Source organism: Aricia agestis, chromosome 11, assembly GCF_905147365.1.
Source record: "Aricia agestis chromosome 11, ilAriAges1.1, whole genome shotgun sequence".
NCBI classification, from domain to species: Eukaryota; Metazoa; Arthropoda; class Insecta; order Lepidoptera; family Lycaenidae; genus Aricia; species Aricia agestis.
This window is the reverse complement of record NC_056416.1, coordinates 11,510,404-11,529,280: the sequence shown is the minus strand read 5'-3', so window position 1 is coordinate 11,529,280 and position 18,877 is coordinate 11,510,404. Positions and strand designations below refer to the sequence as shown.

Below are 18,877 nucleotides of genomic sequence, written 5' to 3'. Positions count from 1 at the left end.
TTTTGTGTGTGCGTAAAATGTTACTGTGTGAGTTTGGCGACAGCAGTTTCAATGAAACTTACTTGCTATGCCCCTTCCTTTAGTGTTATATATTCCGTGTGCGAGTAAGTACTTAGTACGCGGACTTATGGCTCGACGATCTTAATCGCCTGTGTGTCAGCAAAGAGCCGCGAGCCGCGAGCCTGGGGTGGGGGCATGGTAATCCAGTGTGAGCGATTCTCGTGTGCTATCGACGCGAGCCGAGTAAGTTCGCGAACTTAAGTTCGTACGTCTATCAGGCACTTCACACCCGCCCCGCTTTTACCTCGTCCGGTCCCACCAATAAAATTCGAAGACTGCGAATTACCATTTAATTTTTTTCGTCGTTTTAGAGATGTTTAGAAAAAACAAACAAAATAATTATGTTATATTTTTATTGCAACCAGAATAGACTATTCACTATTCCATTTAATAATTTTATTTTAGTAGGTACCTGGTAAGTTATCTTTTTAAATAACATGTCAACGTTATATCTACAAAATGCACTCGCCAGAAAAAAATTCTGCATTTCTTCGTTTACATTTCAAAAATTAATGTTTATGGACCAAATACAAATTTTACAGTACGGTATTGTAAAAACTTACTGGCAAAATATATAAGTATTTAAAGGTTACAGGTTAATAAATTCAAATTATGTTAATTAATGCATAATATAATTAGTAACATCAAGCTAAAATAAAATAGAAATAAGTAAGTACTTACTATCTAAGTCAAAAATATAATTTTTGACTTCCAATTATTGTTTAAGTAACTACTTACTTAATGCAAAAATATTTTCATCATAGATTAGTAAGTAAGTACTTACTTATATTTTTTTAGGGTCGAGAATCGAGATTCTTCATTTTGTACCTCATTATTTGCAAATCTAATAACTAAAATAAGTTAGGGCTTATTGCTTAAGGGCAAGGCAAGGATCTCTAGATAAAAATTAAACTATGTTCAACTGAACACAATGCTAAATGCCTAGTTAACACACATTGTGGCCACTGGCTTAACATAAATTGATTTAAAATTAACTACAACAAAATTATTAAAAGTTTTATTTGAACACACATAAAAATTTAAAATTATTTAAATTCATTTGATTTTCACTCAAATATTGCACACAACCATTATTTATTACTATTTTCTTTTTTTTTAATTGTGCTAGAATTATAAGTAGTCTGTAGTACCTACTATTTTCCTATTACTTTACAAAGTAAAAATATTTGAACTAAGTATATTAAGTATGTTTTGTAGCAGTTTGGTGATGATGATTTGAAATATTAAAGTATGATGCTTTGTTATATTTAAGAAGCTTTACCACAGTGGTAAAATATTTCAGTTCATTTTAATACTATAACTTAAATACTGGCAAAGTCAATAATAAAATAAAAAACTAAGCATTATATTATAGCTATATGAAACCACAATCTTGATTATGTTAAAACTATCCACAAAAACATAAAAACACTCACAAAAATACTGTTTCTGTAGTGTTTTTCACAGTATTTCAATAAGCATGATATTTTGAGCGAAAAATATTGTTACTGGAACGAAATTTTGTCTCTATTATGCTAGAGTGTTTTTAGTTATTAGGGGAGAACTAGGAATGCTCGGGTATATAATGAAGAGTGAGAGCTGGAACGCTGCTAAAGTACCACCAATGAAGTTCGGAGCCTGAAAACGAAAATTTTATACTTTTAAAATTACTAATTTTATTTTGACAAAAACAGCAATATTGAATTCAGTTAGTCAGGGCTTTGATTGTTAAGATAAAGATCATTCTAATGCTGTTGTTTGCTAACTTTCGCAGAACAAAATTGTATGTAGGGTAAGACATAAGATGGATATTTCTACTTGCATTACTGTTCCAATGTTATCAAACTGATATTAATAAAAAAACTACTTACTGATAGAAAAACATCCTCTTCTAGTAATCCGTACAAGAACCATAGACTTGAAACAATAAAAGTCATCAAGATCAATGGGAATGGAAGACAATCTGTGCTTTTTCTTCTAATCACATACAATAGTTTACTCAGTGGTGACGCTATTGTTATCAATGTAAGAGAGCATGCCATTGTTCCTGCAACATTTTCAAATAGTATTTATTTAAAAAAATTTAGAGTCAAGCAACAAGATCTGCTAAACCTATATTGTGGTAAAAGCTATGTCATGATATTCTGATCTATGTTGCTATCAGATCTTTGTCTGATACATTGAAAAAGGAACCTGTTAAATAATGACACCCCACAAGAGTAAGTATGTAAAGTATCCTTATCTACTAAAAATAGTACACAGTATGCAAAGAACTCTCACCTAATCTGTTAGTCAAAAGATATTTATCCTCTTCAGCAGAGTTATAGAATATCACAAATATGTACATCACAAGAACCGCAAGGAATTGCTTTAAGACACTTGATTTCTTTATGGTAAATATATAGAATATTATTGTATAGAAAAACATAAGTGTTACTCCTATTGTATTCACCATAATAATTTTATTATTATGTTTGGCCAATCCATAGAGCAGCCAAATTCCTGCCCTGAAAAAATTGAGATATAACATACTTACATTTCATGGTACAATTCAATTAATTTAATGCCAACAGTAAAATAATGATTAAACAATTATTTTTACCCAGTTTTAATGCATAATATAAAATCTTTAACTGTTAAAGGTGAACACACTTAGCCGAACCGAATGAAGAAAACGAACTTACTGGGGTCCTGCCAGATTCGACCAATTCGACGCGGGCAAATGTTCGAGGTTTCATAGGACTTCATATAAAGAATTCTAAAATTCGTTTCTTTCGGCTCGTTCCATTCTTTCGGTTCCTATAAGTGTGCGTTCACCTTAACAATCGATCGGCGCCCACACGAAAACACGTGTATGAACGATAAAATACTGTTATTGGTGCAATAAGTTGCATTTTTACATTTTTATGAATAACTTTTGACATTATGGGTATTATGGCACATATAAAAGCCAGTGCAAATATTTTAGTAACAAAAATGAGTAAAAGCAATTTATCCCCAAATATTTTTTTAGTTTTTATCATAAAACAGAAATTTACTTACGAAATAAAACCGCAAATAAATGGAAGCGGTGAAGCCTCTGCGGTAGTTTTATTGACAACATATTGCTTGCAAACCAAGCTGCAATGAAACAAAAGTTATTATTTATGACGTCTCTCATACTGTTTAACATAAAATTGTTTATAAATAGTATAAAAATTCATACATGCCGGATAAAAACTGCAAAATAGTAGTAAGAACAGCTAAACTGGCTACGAACTCTTTTATTTCCACTAATTCCATAGTGCTTGGTGTAATACTTATACTATTTACTATCTAATATTAGCTTCCATAAACCAATTCATAATTTCGTTTTGCATTAATTAATTAGTATATTTTATTCAAATATCGCACTTAAAGGACATCGCTCCAAATTCCAAAACAAAACTGTCTTATTCTTCTTCTTTTAATAATGGTCGACTCAGTGAGTTGCCATTGTCAGAGTGGCTCGAAAGACTTTGCTCTATAAGAAGAAGAAGAAGTAGTGAAGGTCTGGTGAAGAAACAAGAGTCAAGAGTACGGTTACTAACAAAAATACATATTTACAGGAGTTGATTGACCTAAAACCATCCTAAAACAAACACAAATTCTGTGATCTGTCACTCGTCAGTGCCGACTGTCGATGTGTCAGCAGTCATTTGTCAGAGACTAGTGTCAAGTGTCAACTGTCAGTGGTCGTAAATTTTTTTATGTTAAAAAAATTGAAGACGGATGACGATTGTCAAGATTTTTTAAATGTATCATTAATCATTATACACTTTTATATACTTGTGTGTATACTAAAATAAATTCAAATTGTTTTGTGAGAACTGAGAAGTTCGACAATCGCGTAATCGGCATGAAAATTGAAATGATATAAAACCCAAAACTGGCAAAAATGTAGATTATTTTATAATTTGTGCGTCTAAGAAGAAGATAAACAAATAGCCGATGGCGTTATATTTGTCAAAAAATAAATTATTTGATTTTGTTCAATTGTAAAATAAAACTGTTGTTTGTTTTGTATAATTGTGAATTATCTATTAAATAATATTAAACATGAATTTACAAGTGAAATGAATAAAGCTGAACAAAAAAATTAAAATGGTGTATTGTGCCCTGTCATCGGTTACGATATTCTGTTAGAATTTATTATAGGTCTTTTTGCTACATTGTATACCTAGCTATCTAATGTAGACTTGAGAATGATGAAGTCATTTAAGCTTATTGTGCATCAATCTAGTTTTAGTGGTAAGTTTTTTATAAACAGTATATTATTTTGTAATGTTTACAGGCTTTATTTTTTATGATGTCACTGAATTTCTTATACACACCCTTTGTATTTTGTAGCCGAAGATCTAATTATCAATTTAAAAGATTATCCAGGATTGAAAGAAAAGGATATAGTAGAAATATATCACCCTGAAAATGATTATCCTCGGTTGCTGTTACAAGTTACAAAAGTGGACTCGCCCGGAAGAGGCAGAGGTAAACTTACTACTTTTAAACGTTATGGTGGTGCATTATCTTTTTTAATCAATTTTGTACTCAATTTAGTGCTGTAAATAGGACAGTGCCACTGGTGTCCAGCACAGGGCGTAGACACAAGAATGGCCAGTCCAGGCAGCAGTCAAGACTTATGGGCGCAGTTATGAAGCTCGCACAGGCCGCGAAAAAGGCTATTTATGGCACTGTACTCAACCTTAGTAAAGACCTCTCAAGGCCAAACAATTTTGGCAGTCTCAAGTCTATAAATATTTGCTTTTTTTTTACCATAGTATAATAAAATGTATCTACTAATATAATTTTAATTAATAAAATTTCTATATATTTTTAATGCTACCCTGAGTACTTACCCGGGTATTACAATTTATCAAGTTGGGTTTTGAGTTTTCAATTTTTTTTTAGATACAATAAGTGTAGAACATAGCATTGCTACCACATTCCAACTAAGAACATTTGCTGATGTTTATGTTAACATTGTGAATGTAGCCGATGTTGCCTTGGACTCCGTTGAACTCACATTTAAAGACCAGTACATGGGAAGGTCTGAAATGTGGAGATTGAAAAACCATTTAGTAAGTTTATATATTTTTAAATAAATAATTCATCTTAAAAAATTTTTTAAAGTAAATTGTTGTAGCAGTAATAAAACTATGATTTTTAGGAAGTATGTCTAATAATCTCATTAAGGCGGGGATTAATCTCAATCAAAAACGATAATCTTGCACACAACCAAAGACCAAGCGTATACGCATCGCAATAAGATTCATTTTAGCTTAGCATAAAACTGTAACTACTCGGGCGGATCTTCTCTATTTTTCATGTTTTTTTTAAATATCTTTGGAAATAAATATTAAGAAACAAAATTGTTCGGTTAAAGAGATTTTAATATAAATTTACTAACAATTTATTCAAATAAAATGTACAATTATCCTAGTTAATACTTATATTTCGATGAAATAGTTTTTTCGGAGGTTAGTTTGTAAATTAATTACAGCCAAAGTATTACGTTTTGTTAAAATGTTTATGGTTTAAGGTATTTTAAATATTGTGCTTTATATCTCATATTTTTTAACACTTCGTTATTATATTGGAACTAGGTAAACCGGGAGTCACGGAGCACAGTGTTTATTGTAGCCCAAAAAACGGACATCGTCTTTTTATTTGTTAATTCGAAAGAGTACTTAATTACAAATCCCCGAGTAAAACACCCAGGTCACCCAGGTCTCGCTTTAATAGTTTTTGAATTATCTCGAAAAGAAAATCCCAATCCCGTGTTCATAAAAAAGTGAAAAGTTATTATATTTCAAAATTGGTACAGATTAGAAAAAAACATGTCATATAATACTTGTAGGACATACAAAAAGCTACATTATGAACCCTTTTTTAGTCGGCTATCACTTATGGGGGCAATGAAAACGAAGAAAATCGATTTTAGTTTCTATTTTTTTCTGACTAAACTAAGTCGATGTCGAAAGCGCATGTTACTTTAAAAGAAAGGTAATCATCACCACTACCAATAGTAAAAATACCAAATCCCTAACCCGTGGAACTTTTGAGTTCTATGACTTTAAAAAATCCGGGATTGGCGGGATTCGTGAACTTTGTTTTTTTATTACACTATTCGATCGTGTTGCTAACAAGGATCAAATTCTGCGAAGTAATTATAGTTGTAACAGTTTAAAAGGTACTAAATATTTTTTTCATATATTTCGACGAAATGCTTTAGGAAAATGTATAAAACGAAAACGAAGACAGTTGGAGACGATGTTGCAGGATGAACCACAGAACAAATTAATCAAGTCATTTGTTAACACGGTGTCAACTTCTAAAAGTAGCCTTAGCATCCGAAAAAATTTGGAAACAGTAATAAAAAAGTGTATTACAGAGCCAAATGTATGCAAAGAAAAATTAGACACTGAAATTAAGCCCTATACCGCTGAGGAAGCGCTTGGATTAATAATTGATAAAAAATTAACCGTGGAAACTTACACATTTTTACAGCGCGATTAAAAACAAAGAGGCTGTCCTATTTTCCCTTCTTATTCAAAGGTATTAAAGGCAAAAAAATTTCGCTATCCAGATTCGGTTAACGTAAATGAAGTAGAAGCATCCGTTTCGTGACAGGGACTGTTAACACATACAATTAAGCGAATTATGAGAATTTATTTAGAATTTATTTATTTCCAAGAAATTTGTTACAAGGTGGTACAAGTTTACTGTGGTACAAAATTTCTGCCTCTCAGGCGTGGAAATAGTGTCAGTTTTGCAAATTTAAAATTAGTAATACATTAATCCAATTATAAAAAAAAAATCAGTGAAAATTATACAAACATTTGGAATCTCGAAACAATGCTTAAGTAATATTTAGCGATATTCAGTTAACAGTCATAATTATTATTTTTCATGCAAATTCATAATGTCAATCACACATACAAAACAATAATATTAATGTCAAGATAACAATAAAATAAATGTTTGGACCACAAAGTCGTTAGTCTAAATTCATGTTATTCAGTCAATATTTAAAATATAAATTAAATTAATTATACAATTATAGAAAAAAGAGGCGATGTCAAATGGGTAAAGTGTCAAATGTTTTATTTTATTTTAAACTTATTTGCAATCAATATGTCGTTAAAATAATCTTGAATTTTATAGTAACATTTTTCTAATAACCAGTTAAATATTTTTTAAATTTGTTATATGTATCACTCTCATTTTTTATCTTGTCTGGGAGACTGTTATATATTTTTATTGTCATGCAATATGCGTTTTTGCTATTGATTACTAATCTCTGTGTAAGAATGTTAATTTTATTTATATTTCTATTATTTCTAGTTTTTGTTGTATCTTTTTTTTTCAAACATAAAGTCATATTTCTTAACGAATAGACATACCTCATATATATATAGGCAGGCCAGGGGAAGAATTTTAAATTTTTTAAAGATTGGCTTACAGTGACTTAAATAATCCCCCCCCCCCAATATTGGCGTAACGCGCAACAAATATTGGCGTAATGATCGGGAGCATCACACTCGTAAAAATTCCAGGATAAACACTATGACCGAATTGATCCATCGAGCGCTAGAGTCATCCGACCTTATCCACCTGAAGTAATAAACTTATTAATACCTTTTGAACCCCCATGCCCCGATGTCCCCGATGATAATAATAATAGCAGCGACGACGGTGATAGTAATTATAATATTGATGCTGAAAACAGCCATAATAATAATGATACTATCATACTTTCCAATGAAAACGAAGTTAATTTTTAGTTTTTCTGAGTTATGCCACAGTTTTAAAAAACACATTTCTTATATTTTACCATAATATATATATATATAGAAAAAAATAAAGTTATAAGCCTTTAAACTTCCATGGGTCAATGTATGCGTTTTTTTAATAAAACTTAAAAAATATTTCAAAATCATTCCATTAATAAATTGAAAAAGGTAGTCAAAAAAACGTTTTATTTTTGCTAAAGCCTACCAAATAAATTCAACGATTTCATAGGCGATGGGCGATGGCACATCTTGTCAGTTGGTAGCTGATAGCAAGTCTACCTTAAAAGAATATTTTTCATCATTTTGTGACTTACACTGTTAACTTATATGTTAATTTTTTACATTTTATAGATTAAGTTGTAAATCCTATTTTTAAAAGAATAATTTTAAAATTTTGGCTAAAAAGTGGCCCCGAGCTAGATTCTTACACTGATTCTTCCCGACGGGTTAGTTCCCGAAACGGTGGTAGGTCAACATGTTACATGTTGTTCTGGAAAAAAGTATTTAAATACTCAGAAATAAAACTTATTTTTATTTCTAATTGGTTAGAAATAAAAATAAGAAGGCACTGTTTTTTTAATGAAATAATAGGGGGCAAACGAGCAAACGGGTAACCTGATGGAAAGCAACTTCCGTCGCCCATGGACACTCGCAGCATCAGAAGAGCTGCAGGTGCGTTGCCGGCCTTTTAAGAGGGAGTAGGGTAATAGGGGAGGGTAGGGATGGGAAGGGAATTGGGGAGGGTAGGGAAGGGAATAGGGTAGAGAATTGGGCCTCCGGTAAACTCACTCATTCGGCGAAACACAGCGCTAGCGCTGTTTCACGCCGGTTTTCTGTGAAAACCTGGTATTTCTCCGGTCGAGCCGACCCATTCGTGCCGAAGCATGGCTCTCCCACGTATTACTGTGTACAAATTCTATACAAATTTTTAACTTCTTACGCTTTTTCTTTAGATATTTCGTCAAAAATTACATTCTTAGAAAATTGATACTTTTTAGAGTTTGATAACTATAGTTACTCGCAGAGTTTGTTCCTTGTTAGCAACACGATCGAATAGTGTAATAAAAAAACAAAGTTCACGAATCCCGCCAATCCCGGATTTTTTAAAGTCATAGAACTCAAAAGTTCCACGGGTTAGGGATTTGGTATTTTTACTATTGGTAGTGGTGATGATTACCTTTCTTTTAAAGTAACATGCGCTTTCGACATCGACTTAGTTTAGTCAGAAAAAAATAAAAACTAAAAATCGATTTTCTTCGTTTTCATGGCCCCCATAAGTGATAGCCGATTAAAAAAGGGTTCATAATGTAGCTTTTTGTATGTCCTACAAGTATTATATTACACGTTTTTTCTAATCTGTACCAATTTTGAAATATAATAACTTTTCACTTTTTTATGAACGCGGGATTGGGATTTTCTTTTCGAGATAATTCAAAAACTATTAAAGCGAGACACCTGGGTGTTTAACTCGGGGATTTGTAATTAAGTACTCTTTCGAATTAACAAGTAAAAAGACGATGTCCGTTTTTTGGGCAACAATAAACACTGTGCGGAATAACAAATTGGGGTTTATCCTCGCCTTAAGAGGACATTCCTCAGCAATCAGTGTAGATAACATTTGCCAACATTATTGTTTTTAAATATACATGCTCTCAATATTCATTTTTATTTGAATTATTGCTACTTACAATCCATATCCATACTTACTTACTAACATTATAAATGCGAAAGTGTGTACGTCTGTCTTTGAGTCCCAGGAAAGGACATAGGACACCCTGGAAAAATGTATGGTTTCTGCTCGATAAAACGCAACGGAGTTGCGGGCGTCATCTAGCAGTTGATAAAGAAAAATATTATTATTTTTTCTTATTGGAAAAGTTAAAGATTAAAAGATTGTATTGAACAACATTTTGTATAACACTACTGAATAGTGATCCACCCTTAGTGGTACCATGACGTTATAATGATAATATAATATGTAATGGTTTTAGTCATACGTACATTTTATTATTGTTTAACAGGTAAGCACCTGTGTATATCTCAATAAGAAGATAGAATACTGTGGTGGAGCCATAAGATGTCAGGTCTACGAAATGTGGTCGCAGGGAGATAGAGTAGCCTGCGGTGTCATCACCGAAGACACCAAAATTGTGTTCAGGTCTTCAACATCCATGGTGTATCTGTTTATTCAAATGTCTTCGGAGATGTGGGATTTTGATATACATGGTGACTTGTATTTTGAAAAAGCAGTCAATGGTTTCCTTGCTGATCTGTTTACTAAGTGGAAGGTAGGTATTTTATACAAAACATCCCCAATTGTATATTTCGTTATTGCATTATTGTTAATTTAGTTTCTCATAGAGTCAGAGAAAAATTTAACTACTTAAAAATATTTTTAAATAGTTATAAGGTATTAAAATCTTTTTTACTTTTAGAAAAATGGCAGCAATCATGAAGTTACAATAGTCCTTTTCTCAAGAACGTTCTATAAAGCTAAGTCATTAGAAGAGTTTCCCCAACACATGAAAGAGTGTCTCCAAAAGGATTATAGGGGGAGGTTTTATGAGGATTTTTATAGGTATTGAAATTGTTGTATATCTATCTACATTCATATTTAAATAAGCGCAAAAGAGTTAAGTGGTTAAATTGTTCGAAAGCATGATAATTGATAAGCTTATCATGCTTGAACAGCTTAACCAATTTAGATCAAATTTAATATGGAGAGTCCAGTTCCTGTGCCATAAACTAATTTCTGCACAAGAAATACTTGATATAATCTTGTCTTCTATATATTAAAAATATTGCAGCTTATTATTATTTTATTATTAAAACCATACATAACACTGTAAATTTTATTATCTTTGCTGAAAATTGTTTTTAGAGTTGCAGTCCAAAACGACAGATATGAAGACTGGTCAAATGTACTGCTTCAATTGAGAAGACTGTTTACCGACTATCAGAAAATAGTGTTGCAGTACCATGAAAGACCTAACATGGAGATTCCTACCGCAATCAACTCAACAGCAGCACAAGGCAATTTCCTTGAGGTCCTCAACATGAGCTTAAATGGTGAGAAGTTGTTGTAATTAATGGTTTTGATACCGCAAAAAGAAATAGTTTCTTAAAACAGTATAAAAAATTTGACTATTATATAAATTTTAGCAGCTATTAATTTGTTCACCAAATGGTTATGGTAAAATTGAAAAATTAAATAGTCATGTTATGACTATTGTCGTGGAAAAGTGTGCAAATCTGCGCTAATCCGGGAGTTGACAGTATGTTTAAAATTTTAAAATAATTATTAAATTTTATAGATTTGGGCGATTCCATTATCGCGGGTGCAACATTTTGACGCACTTAAAGCGTCCTACTGACAAAATTTTATTAATAAATTATTTTTTGAAGGGATACATTTTAACTAGTTAAATCATAAATTGTAAATGAAAACTAAAATTAAATCTAAGAAAAGCCACAAAACATGTTTGAAGTGCTATCGCGGGTGCAACCAAATTGGTCCTCTATTAAGAACTCGGACGGGTCATTTCAGAATACTGGTAATTGTGGAACTTTTAGTAATTTATTAACCCATATTTCAAAAGTGTATAAGACAAAGAAATGATTTAACTAGATACAATTAATTTAAGTAATTAGTACTAGGAATTATTAACAATTTTCACGATCGCGGGTGCAACATCAGAATATCGCGGGCGCAACGAGTCTAAAGAAATTGAATTTATTCATAAGTCTGCGAATAATTTCTACATTTTTGATATGCAATACATAATATTATTAGTAAATTGTAATAACACTATTTAAAATGTTATTATTTTCTAATTATCAGTCATTTATCGATCTGAGAAAAGAAATCATCTAAATCACTAAAAACAATTAAATAATGTAACTTAAGCAAACCTTTTTCGATGTATTGTTATAAAACCGAACTACAGCACACCTTTAATTCAAAATTAATATTTATAATTTAAAAGAATATGGGCGAATTATAAGTAAAAATATTTTTTTCAAAGAAAAATATTAAATATTAATGATTTTTCCTGTCATTTGTATCATTTCTTCTAAAATATTTAAAAATAAAAGAATATTAATCATCATTTTGAAACATCTGTTAAGTATTACATGAAATATTTCGAAAAATATAAAACACGATGTGACTCCATAAAATTTTTTATAAATCTTGTAATTACATGTAAAGTAATAATCCATACTAATATTATAAATGCGAAAGTATCTCTGTCTGTCTGTCTGTCTGTCTGTCTGTCTTGCTTTCACGCCAAAACTACTGAACCGATTGCAATGAAATTTTGTACACAGTTATTCTAGAGTCTGAGAAAGGACATAGGCTACATTTTGATGTGGGAAAATATCTTATTTCCATGAAAATATCGATGAAAATTTATTCGCATTGCGCAGGCCAGCGCTCATCCCGGGGGTCCTGGGTTCGAGTCCCGCAGGCGGAACAAGTTTTCAATGTTCCTGGGTCTTGGATGTGTATTAAAATAATATTTCAAAAATCTTAAATATATTTTATGTATAATATTATAAAAAATCCAGAAATATATCGATGCAATTTAGTTCTAATACGATTCAACAGATGGCGTTTTATTTTATTTTAGTTCTAATACGATTCAACAGATGGCGTTTTATTTTTTACTTAAATATATTTTATGTATCTATACTTCTATACTAATCCATACTAATATTATAAATGCGAAAGTATCTCTGTCTGTCTGTCTGTCTGTCTGTCTCACTTTCACGCCAAAAACTAATATTATAAATGCGAAAGTATCTCTGTCTGTCTGTCTGTCTGTCTGTCTGTCTTGCTTTCACGCCAAAACTACTGAACCGATTGCAATGAAATTTTGTACACAGTTATTCTAGAGTCTGAGAAAGGACATAGGCTACATTTTGATGTGGGAAAATATCTTATTTCCATGAAAATAACGATAAAATGAATTCCTACTGCTGTTTCAAAATATGAAACCAGATGGCGTTCTAAAATAAAGGAGTACGTGTACCATGTTGGCCTATTATTCCATGCAGAAATATAATTTATCGATGCAATGAACATTTTAGTTCTGATATATGACAACAGATGGCGTTTTATGTTTTACTTCATTGTAATATAGAATTAATCATACTTAATGTTTTTTTTTTATAATTTTTAATACGTTAGAATATTATGTTTAATAATATTATCACTTGGTATAATCTATCTTATCTATTCCTACTGCATTTCCAGATAACGCGGAGTGTACCGTGTTAGCCTATATTTCATTCAGAAATATCAATGCAATGAACATTTTAGTTCTAATATAGGAAAACAGATGGCGTTTTATATTTCACTTTATTGTAACAGAACTAATCATACTTTATTATAATATGTTTTTATTCAAAACTAGCTGTTGCCCGCGACTTCGTTCGCGTGGACTTCAGTTTAATAGCGCGCGGTGTCAACAAAATTGGTGTCAAATTAAAAAAAAATTAAAACCCTGGTGAGTGGTAACCCCTTAATAATTATTCAAAATACCCAAAAATAGCTGTGCAGGGTGCACATAATATTTTAACAAATTAAACTTTATTTATGCCAAATGAGTAGTGAGTTATTAATAAACGTGTATAACAATCGAAAGAATCGAAAAAAATACATTCAGATGGTACCATCTCATATAGAAACACGCTTGAGTAGCGCTATCTAGCGCGATGTAGGGTCTCTTAGCGCCATCTCATTATGAATTTTTGAAATTTTCGATCGCGGAAAAACGAGACACAATAATAGCTTATCTATTGTTATCGCGGCCAGATGTGGCCGCTTGGGGCTTCATGAATTAAATAAATGTACGCATAAACAACCCCTTTTTCAGTTAAAAAGTCTATGTCCTATGTCCTTTCTCAGGCTTTGGACTATCTGTGTACAAAATTTCATTACAATCGGTTCAGTAGTTTTGGCGTGAAAGCGAGACTGACAGACAGACAGAGATACTTTCTATATACTATCCCTTGGTATATTTTGACCCTGGTTATAACGAAATTTTGTCAAAGGTTTTATGAAGCTTTGAAATGGACACCAACTTTGTTTATTTAAATTTTAAAGTTGGTGTCCAATTTTCATTGTTTTAAATTTCACGTAAGTATATATAGGTATCATTGTTTTAATTTTAAAACAAACAATTTAGCGTGCCGCGGGATTACCTTCGCTTTTACGCGAAAGCTACCAAACCGAAAATGTTTGGTCTGCGAGTTACGACTTGCGACCTCCTCCGTGGACCGTGAGTAATTTGTATTCTGTGGTTGCGAGTTGCGACTCGCCGGCCGCCGCGCCGCGTGCTTTAGGTGGGGGAAACATGTCCAAGTGTGTCTACCCGAACGGGCAGACACGTGAGGGCAGACTATTGTGACACACGTATGCGAAATTGAATTTTTTCCGATAGAAATTCATTGGTATTTGCTTCAAATTGATTACAAAATTGTGCATTAAGTTTTTTTCGTTTTTGGTTTTCTTTAGTTAGGTGATAGGTCATCGCATTGTATTTTATTCGTCATTGTTATATTTTGTTGGTACATTTATACTATAATTTCTTCGTTTTGTTTCTTTAATTGTTACTAGCTGTTGCCCGCGACTTCGTCCGCGTGGACTTCAGTTTATAGCGCGTGATGTCAACAAAATTGGTGTCAAAAGCTTTTATAAAAAAAACCCTGGTACCCCTTAAATCAATACAGCTGTGCAGTGTGCACACGATAAGTATTTCATTTTTTTATATTAAACTTTATATTTTATGCCAAATTTTAAAGCTTATTTAGCCCTCCAATTACACAACTTTACCCATAAACTATTTATCATTGATAGATTTAAGGTTACGTCACTGCACAGATAAAGTACTGACTTATTTAATACCGTAGAATAGATATACCAATCGAAAAAAATCGAAACTTAAATGTAAGATGATACCACGTCTTATAGAAAGACTTTTGAGCAAGCGTCAGCGCGATGTAGAAGACGCACGGCGCCATCTATTATGAATTGTTGGAACTAACTTAATTTGAACAAATTTACGCATTTTCACCCCCTTACAACCCTTTTTTCCAGTAAAAAAGTAGCCTTTGTCCTTTCTCAGGCTTTAGACTATCTGTATACAAAATTTCATTACAATCGGTTCGGTAGTTTTGGCGTTTGGCGTGAAAGCGAGACTGACAGACAGACATACAGAGATACTTTTGGCGTTTGGCGTGAAAGCGAGACTGACAGACAGACATACAGAGATACTTTTGGCGTTTGGCGTGAAAGCGAGACTGACAGACAGACAGACAGACAGAGATACTTTCGCATTTATAATATTAGTATAGATTATGTGCACACTGCACAGCTGTTTTTGGGTATTTTGATTAAGGGCCGCGCTACACCGGAATGGCAGCGGCGAGGCGAGCACTTTCAGCGCTGCCATTCCGGTGTAGCGCGGCCCTAAGAGGGGTACCACTTACCAGGGTTTTAAAAAGTTTTTAAAGACACACATTTTGTTGACACCGCCCGCTATAAACTAAAGTCCACGCGGACGAAGTCGCGGGCAACAGCTAGTAACAAATATAATCTAACGTTATTATTTACTTAAATAATATGAAATTATATATTATAAAAAAAGAGTTTTTAATTTCTTGTTCGTTAATATGTTTCAAATAATGTAATGTAATTATTTTTCTAATTATATACTTGGATAATCTTGCTGAAATAACAAAAAACAAGCCGTATTAAAAATGACGATGTCTTTTGACAAATCGAATTCTCTAAGATCTGGTAACCCTGACGTCAATACCTGTCAGCGTTAGCGCTCTCCATTGGCTATTGAAACCACATATGACGTAAAATAGGATCAATGAAATATGACAATGTAATATGCAGATATGATCAAATGATCATATATATTGGATCCTATGTATGATCATATAAATGATCATATATATATATGATAATGTAATACCTCCCTAACTCACATTTGCTCTGTCTACGGTTGTTTTGTTTCATGAACGATGACGTCACACGTGGTCACGTGACCATAATGCCGCGTTTTTGTGACATATTTTGAATTCAGTATTTAAAATAACTTTTAAGTCATTCTAGGGCATAATAATGAATAAAATATTAATTTACAGGTATTATTGTAAACAACTGAAGCGCTTAAAACTATTTTTAAAAAGTTGTCAACTCCCGGATTTTGGAAATAGCTTTCGCCACTTATTTTCGCATATTTTTGTGTTATGTTTAGTAAATTAACACTCAATAAGGTACTATAATCTACTTTTTTCTGCATGACTTATTAATATCACTTTTTCAGTCTTTGAAAAACACTACTTGGACAGATGTTTCGAGAGAACCGGTCAGTTGAGTGTGGTCATCACACCTGGGGTGGGAGTTTTCGAAGTGGACAGAGAACTGACTAACGTTACAAAGCAGAGGATCATCGATAATGGTGTAGGCAGTGACTTAGTATGCGTTGGAGAGCAGCCTCTGCACGCTGTGCCTCTTTTAAAGTTCCACAACAAAGACAGCAATCTTAACTCCATAGACGATTACTCTATGCCCCATTGGATTAACTTGTCATTCTATTCGACGAACAAAAAGGTTGCTTACTCGAATTTTATACCCCGTATCAAGTTACCTCCACGTAAGAGTCAAGAGCCTTTGAAGAAAATGTATGAGGATGATAAAGGCAAGCTCTTAAAGGATGATGATTATATGCACAACTCGGATCTACTCTTCGATTATGATGCGTATGACGCGCAAGTTTTTCAGCTACCTCTTGCGCATGGGACTTGGTATGTATTTAATGTAAAAGTATGATATACACATAGTTATTATTTAAAAATATTTGAGATACTTACCTTTATCTTGATTTACTGTATCGACATACCTGTGTCATTCAGAAATGTTAGCAGACCCATTTCGATAACCGATCCAAGCTTTAAATAGATTATCTTTTGTAGTTGTACCTTCTTAAAAATCTATAAAGTCATTTAAATTGGTAAACTAAATTCTTATTATTACAGTGTACAAAGAGTAAGACAACGTACAAAGAAAACATCAGTAGCCGGCTTAGAAACATGCAGAAAGAGTCCCCCTGTGTCGGCGATAAGGAAAATGTCCGACCCCGACATACATCACAGCTTGAGTGATATCTTTTCAAATGGTAGTAAGTAATATTTCTTAAATTACCCGTCAGTTCCATGAACAATGCTTGCTTACCTAAAACTGAGGTTTTATTCGTTATCAGACGTCAGGATAAAGTGCCTGATAGACGTACGAACTTAAAGTACGCGGGTTTTAAGTTCGCGAACTTACTCGGCTCGCGTCGGTGACACACGAAAATCGCTCACACTGGATTACCATGTCCCCAGGCTCGCAGCTCGCGGCTCTTTGCTGACACACAGGCGATTAAGATCGTCGAGCCATAAGTCCGCGTACTTACTCGCAAGTCTGTCACCCCTTTAAAAAGGCTTAGGGCCTGTTTCATCACTTCCTGATTTCAAGTTTGCTTTTACGCTTTATGAAACTACTAAACAAATTTTAATGTATAATGTCTGAATTGAAAACTATGGGACTGTTTCTCCACTTCCTGATTAGTGCCGGATAGGTTATCCACCATTTTACTTGACAGATAGAGTATGGAGTATCTGTCAGAGAAGTTGTGGATAGCCTATCCGGCACTTCTTCAGGAAGTGGAGAAACAGCCCCTTAAAGATTCATAAAATACAAAGACGCTATAATTAATTAACTGTTTCAGGCAAATACTCCGACTCGGGCACAGACTGTACGGACTGGGGCGGGGGCGGGGCCGGCGGGGGCGGGGCCACTGGGGCCGGGGGGCGCCTCTCCCCGCGCGCGACGCACAAGCCCGTCAAACGCACTGGCCGAGCTCTCATCAACCCGTTTGATCCCTCCCACGTCACTGTCAAACTGACGAGTAATAGGCGCCGGTGGACTCACATATTCCCAAAAGGTTAGAAAGAGATAGACATATTACTTCGCATATATTACGCATAATATATTTTCCCTAAGACTAAGTACTCACATGCGGTTTTGCTCGATAGTTTTACTCCAAATCTAGTAATAATTATTGTGTGGACCGCAAAACTGACAGCTCGAAGGCTCGCATCGAGCCATCTTGATGGAATTGCTCGACGTTATTGCTCGATCGAGCAAAACCGTATGAGTACTTCGCATAAGGTTAGAAAGAAATATCTATCTTATGTGCTACGGCTTCCTAAATCTTAATCTAAGTTCTGTTACACCTATACCACCATTACCGTCAATCTTACCAGTAGATTTAAAATAAAAATACAATTTAGTTCAAATAAGGCTCGTAAATTACGTTGTCGAATAAGTGCTTATGAAGGAGGTTTTTTTTAACCTTTGTCAAATTAAAATGCGTATAGGTAGTCTCAGTTGATTAACCATCATCAGTGCTTGATTCATGTCATCCCATAGAGCAGCGCTGCGTTGAGCGGGTCAGCCGTCGCACGATTACTATGGCGAGCACACGGCGCGGGCGCCCTCGACGGGCAGCCGCGCCGGGCACACGCTCAACGCAGGCCTTATAATCCCTTAATATTCTTACTATTATTCAGGTCCGACGGGCGTGCTGATACAGCAGCACCACTACCAGGCGCGGCCGGCGGGCGAGGCGAGCCGCGAGCGTGAGACCAACGACAACACCGTCACCACATACAACCACAACGGCGTCTGCCAGGTCGATGGTAAGATCCCTCGCCAAAAATGGAGGTACTCAAGATAGGAGCGCAACAAATAACGGGCCAAAGTATAAAAAATACTTTAGAGACTTGGGAGTTTCTTTCCTTTAAATAGGATATAGAGCCTACGAAAAAATAAATATTCTAAATCATAATTTCGTTGCCGCTACGTTTTTATTACATTAACTGGAGTTATATTTGAGCGGTTCAGTGTGTGAAATTTATTGTTGTATTATATTTTTTATATAATA

At 33.6% G+C, this 18,877-nt stretch overlaps 2 protein-coding genes across 5 annotated transcripts in view; one reads left to right on the top strand and one right to left on the bottom strand.

Moving 5' to 3' along the window:
* Positions 1 to 1,350: 1,350 nt before the first annotated feature.
* LOC121731988 (sugar transporter SWEET1) lies at positions 1,351 to 3,683 on the bottom strand. Its single transcript, XM_042121707.1, has 5 exons — positions 3,266 to 3,683; positions 3,103 to 3,180; positions 2,341 to 2,567; positions 1,932 to 2,107; positions 1,351 to 1,698 (listed from the first exon to the last, which is right to left on the bottom strand). The coding sequence occupies exons 1-5, from the start codon at positions 3,340 to 3,342 to the stop codon at positions 1,591 to 1,593; spliced, it is 666 nt and encodes a 221-aa protein (XP_041977641.1). The 5' UTR covers positions 3,343 to 3,683; the 3' UTR covers positions 1,351 to 1,590.
* A 426-nt stretch (positions 3,684 to 4,109) lies between these two features.
* The window catches only part of LOC121731985 (GATOR complex protein Iml1), a 38,318-nt gene continuing 23,550 nt past the window's right edge, over positions 4,110 to 18,877 (top strand). For all 4 annotated transcript variants that reach the window (XM_042121703.1, XM_042121702.1, XM_042121701.1 and 1 more), the window contains exons 1-10: positions 4,110 to 4,329; positions 4,429 to 4,566; positions 4,987 to 5,156; positions 9,893 to 10,159; positions 10,307 to 10,449; positions 10,753 to 10,940; positions 16,214 to 16,694; positions 16,926 to 17,068; positions 17,660 to 17,875; positions 18,504 to 18,632. In XM_042121703.1, the coding sequence (XP_041977637.1) occupies positions 4,284 to 4,329; positions 4,429 to 4,566; positions 4,987 to 5,156; positions 9,893 to 10,159; positions 10,307 to 10,449; positions 10,753 to 10,940; positions 16,214 to 16,694; positions 16,926 to 17,068; positions 17,660 to 17,875; positions 18,504 to 18,632 (1,921 nt within the window). In that variant the 5' untranslated portion in view covers positions 4,110 to 4,283. The remainder of the gene's footprint in view (positions 4,330 to 4,428; positions 4,567 to 4,986; positions 5,157 to 9,892; positions 10,160 to 10,306; positions 10,450 to 10,752; positions 10,941 to 16,213; positions 16,695 to 16,925; positions 17,069 to 17,659; positions 17,876 to 18,503; positions 18,633 to 18,877) is intronic.